This window comes from Brachyhypopomus gauderio, chromosome 13 (genome assembly GCF_052324685.1).
Source record: "Brachyhypopomus gauderio isolate BG-103 chromosome 13, BGAUD_0.2, whole genome shotgun sequence".
Classification (NCBI taxonomy): Eukaryota; Metazoa; Chordata; class Actinopteri; order Gymnotiformes; family Hypopomidae; genus Brachyhypopomus; species Brachyhypopomus gauderio.
The window spans coordinates 5764392-5773085 of record NC_135223.1 but is presented as its reverse complement, the minus strand read 5'-3'; the positions used below and the strand labels follow the sequence as shown (position 1 = coordinate 5773085).

Below are 8694 nucleotides of genomic sequence, written 5' to 3'. Positions count from 1 at the left end.
GCTCGAGCTGCCTGTTTTAGAAGACGAGTGTGTTCGTCATACCATGGTGTAAGCTTTTTCTCCCTAATTAATTTTGTTTTAATTGGCGCTACACTGTCTAAGGTATTGCTGAGTGTGGAATAAAACTGTTGTGTTGCCTGTTCCAATTCATTGGGCTGCAGTGGCATAGTGTTCGGTAGCTCCGGCAGTAAGTTTATAAATGTTGCTGCAGTGTCGGATGTGATAGTGCCCGTGGTTTTTGTATGGCGCATCTGATGTACATTGTATAAAGTCATTTCATATATTAGTAAGGAATGATCTGAAATGGCATCATTTTGGGGGATGACTGCCAAATGTTCTATGTTTAATCCGTAAGTAAGTATTAAGTCTAAGGTGTGTTTACAGCGGTGGGTAGGCCCTGTCACATTTTGGGCTATACCTACTGAATCTAGTATGGAGTCGAACGCAATTTTCAGTGGGTCTGATTCATTTTCATAATGAATGTTGAAATCACCCACAATTACAAATCTCTCGATGGTTAAGACTAGTTCCGAAAGAAACTCAGCAAATTCCTGAAGAAATTCTGAGTAGGGACCCGGCGGTCGATAGATGGTCACTAATTTAAGCTTTGTTTTATTGCCTATAAGATTATTGCCTATGTGAAAGAAATATTGATCATATTCATATGTGATTCATGTTAATCATATTCATGCAGACACTATAGCACTGTTTGTGTGAAAGGTACTCCTTGCACTGCTTAGTAATTACTAACCATATTGAAGATGTGTTTTCTGTAAGACTGAAGTTTTCTGTGCAGTAGCAGAGTTAGTGATAATATAGCTTATCCGTTTCTAAGCACCCAAGGTTGAATCCCAGGGAAGCTGATAACTGCTCCTGGGAAGCAGGCACCCTTAGTTTTTTCTACACACACACTTTGATTATAAACATTCTGGACTGAGAGAGACAGTTCAGAGTTACTGCATGAAGCGTAAGCTTCACATCATACTTTACATTTATACTTTTATACTTTTATACTTTGTAACTCTCTTGCTATCAAATAAATACTGCTTAATATAATTGTAAGACCTCGACTTCTGTGCCATCAATTCCACCACACCTATTTCACCTATCAAAGCCTCGAATGAGTTAGTAGAGGTTGTTGGTTTTACAGTAAAACCTATATCTGTGTTATATATTGTGGCTACTCCACCTCCACGCCCTGTGATACGGGGCTGATGAACATAACTGTATCCAAGAGGAGCTGCTTCATTAAAACTTACATATTCGTCTACTCTAGCCCATGTTTCTGTTAAACAGAGTGCATTTAGTCTGTTATCTGAGATTATTTCGTTTACTATCACAGCTTTTGATGCAAGCGATCTAATGTTTAAGAGTCCTAGCCTTAGTTTAATATTGCTGCTCACTTCATGTTGATTATTTAATTTAATTTTAATTAGATTTTTAAAACATATCGCCCTGTTATTCTTATACCTGCCACGGCTAACAGACACAGTCTCAATGGTTTGGTAGTTAGGGAAGTAAGTTCTACTTAGCTGATTTGCGTGGTTTGTTGTGGCTGGTCAGGCCTGGCGTAGCACGTCCTCGATGTTCCTGGAGAGGACTGCCGAGCCTAGGCGACTGGGGTGAAGTCCATCTCGGCGGTAGAGTGATGGACGCTCTCGGAAACTCTCCCAGTTGTCGACGTAGTCCACGCCGGCGCTGCTACAGGTGTCCCGGAGCCAGCTGTGGAGACAGAAAAGACGGCTAAATAACTCGCACCCTCGCCGGAACGTTGGAAGCGGACCGGAGACAACAAGCCTGGCCGACGTCTTCTTCCGCGCGGTGTCCAGAAGCGATCGGTAGTGCTCCTTCAGGATCTCGCTGCGCCGGGCGAAGGTGTTGACAGGCCCCACGTGAAGGACGACGGTGCCGAAGTCGTCTCGCTGCTTCAGCGCCGAGGGAAGCCGCCTGGCCACGTCCAGGACACGAGCGCCTGGAAAACATGACACAGTGGGGGTTCTTTTAGCGCCTGGCAGGCTAATCTTTACGTGCCGTGTTATCGAGTCGCCGATAACAAGGATACCGCCCTTATTCTTCTTCGGTGCCGGCGCTGGTGAGGGTGGTGTCGGACGCAGGGGTGAGGGCGAGGCGGAGGACCTGGAGCTGAGCACCTCGAACGGATTTGCAGAGGAGAAGTCCGGCTGAGGTAGGGGTGACGACGCCGGCTGCCTTCCGCGTCCTCGCTGGCGCTCCCAGCCTGGTGCCCGGGTCAAGATGGCGGTCGCGCTGAGCCGCCGTGACGAGGGAGTGGAGACGGCCGAGTAGGCAGTGTCGTGGGCGGCCTCGAGCCTGGTCTTCTCCTGGGTGAGCTCCGCTTGCTTCTCTAGAAGACGCTGGATCTGCCGACCCAACTTCTCCAGCTCCGAGCCGAGCTTGACGAGAGCCCGTTCCTCCGCGGTAGCCATGAAAAACAGGGGAGACAAAACAGAGGGAGAAAGAAAGAAACAGGGGGAGAAAACAGAGGGAGAAAGAAAGAGACGGGGAGAAAACAGAAACGAGATAAAATAATCAGATGTCGGTAAGTGTATTATACTGATTGTAGTGTTTAATGTAAGTGTATTAGGCTATAGCTAAGCTATGCTAATGTGATACGTGAATCCGCGTTTGCGTGCGAGCGTGCTGCCGGTGAAACAGGAAACAGGAGTGTCGTGAAGCTAGGCTTCATTCCTTCACTAAAATGAAAACACTTGTCCAATTTGTGATACATGTCACTCTCTGTTTGATCCAGTGCCACTGTTCAGGCTATAAGGACTTTTATTTTGTAGGGCTCATCAACTTCATATTCATATTCAAAGTTGTTTTCCTTCCTCTCTTTCTCATGGTGCTGCAGAGCTGCTTTGGTCTGTTGAAGCTCCTTATGAGTTCCAGCAGTGTGATTTGATCTTTTAAATTATTGTGTCTCTTTGCATCAGATAATCTATGGGCAGCACCAACAGAAAATGTCATATTTAATGGGGAAAATGTCTCTCAACAGCTATATAACAAATGCATTACTAGCTAGTTCAGAGAAGTTGGAAAATAAAACTATCTGTGTGTGTATAATGAGATTCAGAGATACTGTGTTAATACTGTGTAAAAGGATGTATAACCCAGCCTATGTGTATAATGAGATTGGGAGCCTGTTCAAAGACCCCAAAACACCCAAAACAACCAAGACCGCATTACGTATCCAAATCCAAAGGGTAAAACTGGGCCTGTTGGTTTTGTGTGTGTTTTAAACAGAGTTGTATGATCCAGGTTCAGAAAGTAAAAGTCCTCACCAGGATTTTGCTCAAGCTTGCTAGATTTTCTAATTAGTGCAATCCAGGTAAAATTAGTGCAATCAACACAATCCAGGAAGCCTGAGCAAAATCCTGGTGAGGACTTTTACTTTCTGAACCTAGATTATACAACTCTGGTTTTAAATGGTTGTTGATTTATCTGGATACTGAGGAATTTGTCATAGTTTTAAAAAATAACTCACCTCTTACGAAGTTTTCATCAATTGTCTCACTGTTAAGCCAACTTCTTCAACATTCTGCAAATTATTCGAATAAAATATTTTTAATTTTCACACTTCATACTTCACACTTCCATATTTTAAAAAGATGATTTAAAAAATGCAGGTAAAAACATGCACATGTGATGTTGATCCAACACATCCACTTTATTCCAACTGTTCCTCAACATAGATATCCATGTCATTTCTTATTAAACGCCATGTCATACAGCGTATCTGTAAAAGCTGTAAGGTGTTTGAGATCTGCAGTATAGGCCAGGTCTACTGCCATCTTCTGGTGAAAAATAAAATAGCTTTGAGTACGAGTGTGTTAATGATGGGAATTATGGCTCTTTGAAGGGAGCTGAATCTTTTCGCTCAGTTCCTTTTAAAGAGCCATTCAAAAATGTCTTTGTTCTTTTTATTTATTTTTCTTAAGGTAGCAGGAGGCTTATCGATATTAATATTAATTAGGCTAATCTATGAAAACCATTATATTAATATCGTTGATGAAGGATTATGTAACAAATATTTTAATAATAAAAATATATTTGTTGGCAAATATATTTTAATAACAATAGCCTAGTTAAACAATTTGATTAAAAAATATCAGCAAATAAATCTAATTTGTATAATCTGTTGTATAACTCTTCAAGTATTAAAAACAATTTAAAACAAATTTTACTAAACATTTACGCTGCTCATGAGCTGAACTTTCTCTGTAGCTCAACTATGGCTCGCTCGCACGTGCTCGCTCTCTGCGTGTGGAGGGTCGCGCGTGCTCGCTCTCTGCGCGTGGAGGGCAATACTGAAAGTGGTTTCGGAATTTAACTTCAACAGTAAACAGCTCTCACTATGATTCCCTCTACTGATGCAAAGCGGAATGGGTGGATTACAGCCGATTGGAAAGAAATAAACACAAACACATAAATACATTTAAACGGCTCCCAGAGGTGCGACTCATTCATTTCGTTCATTTTAAAGAGCCATTCAATAGAATCAGATCGTTTGCGAATGACCCATCACTACAGTATATTGATACTGTGGGCAACAGTGCTGGCGGACCGCATATTGTCCTCTGGGCCGGACCACAGACACGAACATAGACCAAGAGATTAGGGAGAGCATAGAAGAGAGAGACAAGGGAAGTGTAGAAACACACAAGCAGTGGTAGAAACACTGACCGGCATAAAAAGAGAAACTAATCAGACTATGAGACCAGAGACAGCTGGAAACAATAAACAGGGAGCGAACAAACCGAAGAAAACCCGTGTCAAGAGTAAGATGAGTCACCAGACCCAACAATGCAGACAAGTTGAAGGCCACAGGCTCATACTGCCACAGGCGGATGCAATATTTTTTTCAGGAAGAGCCCCGACCAAGTATTTCGTGCATTTACTCTACATACTTTTCAGTAGACCAACATTTCTGTATTAAAAATCATTTTTTTCAGTTGGTCTTATATAATATTCCAATTTTCTGGGATAATGAATTTGGGTTTTCATTGGTTGTAAGCCATAATCATTAACAATAACAGAAATAAACGATTGAAATCGACCTTCCCCCACAATCGCTCTGTTTGTTATGAACTATAAATAGATTTCACTTTTCATATTGAATTTCTGAAATAAATTAACTTATCGATGATATATTTTTTAGATGCACCTGTATATGTAGTCTACAGGATTTAATATGTTCAGCCAGTAATAAAGTTCCAATCAGGATTTAGACCGAACCACAGCACTGAAACAGCTTTAATCAGGGTAGTGAATGATTTACTAATATCGCCCGATAATGGGCTCGTCTCGTTCCTTATACTGTTAGATCTTAGTGCAGCTTTTGATACTGTAGACTACAACATTTTGCTGGATAAACTAGAAAACACGGTAGGGACAGAGGCAGTCTTTGCATAGAGGCGTGGCTAGGCAACTGCCTTGGGCCCCTCCCACTGCAGCCCACTGTAGGGGCCCCCTGACTAGCTGACTTATTTCTCGCATATTAATGTTGATGGGCCCCCTAGCTAAATTCGCCTTGAGCCCCCAAATTTCTAAGTCCGTCACTGGGTAGGGATTAGAGGAGTCGCACTCTCCTGGTTTAGATCTTATTTGACCGACCGCTTCCAATGTGTAAGTGTTAATAATAAAACCTCTAAGTCTGTGACGAGGCTGAAGTTGGTTACTTATTCGCAGTTTGAGATTCGTTTGGTTACTTATTCACAGCTCCGTATTCGGCGGCTGAAGTTGGTTACTTATTCAAAAAGGGTGTGTTCACGATGCGTGTTTGCTGCGCACTTTGTTTAAAAGTGATAGATTAAACGTTACATTAAACGAGCGTAGGAGCAAACATTTAAGAGGTTATTGTTTCCCATACTGATTTTGTGAATGTAAAAAATAAAAATATAATAAAAGCATTTCATTTGTAAAATGGTTTCTATTTCAAGTCGTTTCAATTGTATGCAATTTGTACATGATGATTGAATTCGTCAGCATTTCTAACGTAAGGAAACATATTCTTAGATTTTGAAAACCAAAAACACAGAAATTCTGTTCTAGAACACAAATAATCGGAAGAAGAAATACCAGCACACAACATGGCATATTGAGCAGTGGGCAGATAGGTGAACGCATTTAAAGGGGCAGTTTCAGAGGCTTATTGAAAGCCTTATTGATGGTGGGCCAGAAAAATAACAAATGCATCATGAAGAACAGGTCACTCCCTAAGAGAGGAACCTGATTTTAGCCTGATCCAACATCATTTTATACCTCAAATCTAACTGGAAACACGGGATATTGAGTAGTTAAGCGCACAGAGAGCGCACTGAAATGGTTCAGAGGGGCAATTTCAGAGGTGTGCTGTATGCCTATAAGGCGTCGGGCCAGACAAATAACACATGCATCATACATAACTAGTTCCTATATGTATGAGCAACTTGATTTTGGCCTGGCCCAGAATCATTTTATGCCTCAAATCTAACTGGAAACATGGCATATTGAGTAGTTAAGTGCACAGGTGAAATGGATCAGAGGGGAAAGTTCAGAGGCCTGCTGTATGCCTGTAAGGTCTTGGGCCAGGCAAAACTAAATTGCACCATACATAACTAGTTCCTATATGTAAGATAAACCTGTTTTAGCCTGGCCCAGAATAATTTTAGCCCTCAAATCTAACTGGAAACAAGGCAAATTGATGGTCAAAAGGGGAACATGAGGATGCACAGGCGTCCTGACTTTTGTCTTCATTTGACTATTAAAATGATATTTCAATGATTTTCAATAGGCCTGTGTCCAATGGACCCTAACACCCTGTATGAAACAAACACAAACACCTTACAAGGGTTAAATCACTGAATCTCTATAAAATCATAAAATATCCTCCCACTGTGTTAACTTGAACACTGATTCATTTTGCTCTTTGTTTGCCTTCTTTTTTAATGTTCACTTACATTGGGACAGTGACCCATCATCGCTGGTGTTGTTGCTGTATTTAGTCCATCCTACTTCCCAAAGCTGCAGAAAACCAGGGAGACTCTCAGCTGCACAAGCCATTGAACGACTTGTGGTGTTCCTAAAGGTTAGAGACAAGCCTACTGGCACGCACACACACAAACACACACACAGTAAATACTTACCTGGTTCATTCTTACTGCTTTTGAAACTTGGCATTGGCATGCCAACAAGCCTACTGCTACACATTCATCATAAATATACTTACTATTTATGAGAGTGCCATTGTGTTGAATATATGTTGCATGCTCACTGCTACATTGATGTTGGGGCTGATACTCAGGTGATGTACATGTACTTGTATCTCTTCATGAATAACAGTCAACAGTATATTTTAAGTACCAATTGTGTTATGTGGACATTCTGTGCGATCCCTCTCAGCATCACATCAATAACATGGCATCTATCTATCTCTTTATCTGTCTGTCTACCTATCTCACAGACCGGAGACAGCGTCCAGGGACATTTAGACACCATCACCCAGACCAATTTCTTCTTTAGAATTTTCTTCTTTTTTTCTTCTCAGGCTTCCTGGATTGTGTTGATTCCACTAATTTTACCTGGATTGCTAATTAGAAAATCTAGCAAGCTTGAGCAAAATCCTGGTGAGGACTTTTAATCGCGGCACCTGGAATTGACAGCACTAGTTATAACGTTATCATTCTAATGTCAGCAATATATACAATACAATATATACAATATGTGAAACATTTTTTATTTACACCTAACAAAAACTACAATACTGCAGCATACAGAGGGTAGTTGTAACGATCCAACCAGGCAGACACGGATCCAACTGAGAAATGAAGTAGTTTTTATTTGTGACGTGAATACGGAGTACTCGAACAGGTGAATAACTCCGCAGAGTGTGTGAGGTGTATGGGTGCGGTGGTCGAGGTCAGGACGGTCCAAGGTCACGCCGGGTAGACAGAGGGCTGACAGGTTACAAGGGCTAGGCTGGGAACGAGGTCTGGGACGAGAGCAGAGGTCAGAACACAGGAGATCAATCACGGAGAGATAAAGCTTGGTAAGTGGCATGCCAACAATACTTCGCAACTCGGAAGTGAGAGGGGGAAGCTTAAGTATTCGTGAAATGTGGAGTAACGAGCAGCAGGTGTATGGAATAATCGGGTGGTCACGTGCTGTTCCTAACAGTAGTGCATGAGGTGTCATGCAACTGTGTCCATCAAAATCCCAAATGGATATGCATTCCCATAAATGTCAAATTCACTGACTTAATATAATCTGAAGATCCCTAAACATTTCCATTTGTAATGCAAGATTAAATTACCTGGAAATATTTATATTGTTTTAAAGCATGGGATAACTAGGGTGATGTATATGGTTCAGCTTATGACACTAAAGTAACGTGACCTAGAATTATTTATGCACACAAAGAAACCTATTACAATACACATATGTTGTGCCAATATGTTAAATGAATACACTGACATGATTCTCCATCTAAATATTAATTGCAGCAACTTTGACTAAGTCAGGTGATTCTGTGTGAGATCGACAATGTAATTATAGCTGATTGGTAGAACATGTGTTGAAATGAGCACAAAATCTCTATCACAATATGCTTCTCAACTAACAGTATAAGGCAACAACCTGTGGTGCATGTAATGACGTAAGCATTTACAGGCTTCAGAAACCTATAATGGTCTGTCATTT

At 41.3% G+C, this 8694-nt stretch overlaps 1 protein-coding gene across 1 annotated transcript in view; it reads right to left on the bottom strand.

Moving 5' to 3' along the window:
* Window positions 1-229: 229 nt before the first annotated feature.
* Window positions 230-8694, bottom strand: part of LOC143473988 (uncharacterized) — a 9181-nt gene continuing 716 nt past the window's right edge. The window contains exons 2-4 of the mRNA XM_076971233.1: window positions 1807-2411; window positions 1097-1722; window positions 230-634 (exon numbers count right to left, since the gene is read on the bottom strand). Coding sequence (XP_076827348.1) covers window positions 1560-1722; window positions 1807-2411 — 768 coding nt within the window. The 3' untranslated portion in view covers window positions 230-634; window positions 1097-1559. The remainder of the gene's footprint in view (window positions 635-1096; window positions 1723-1806; window positions 2412-8694) is intronic.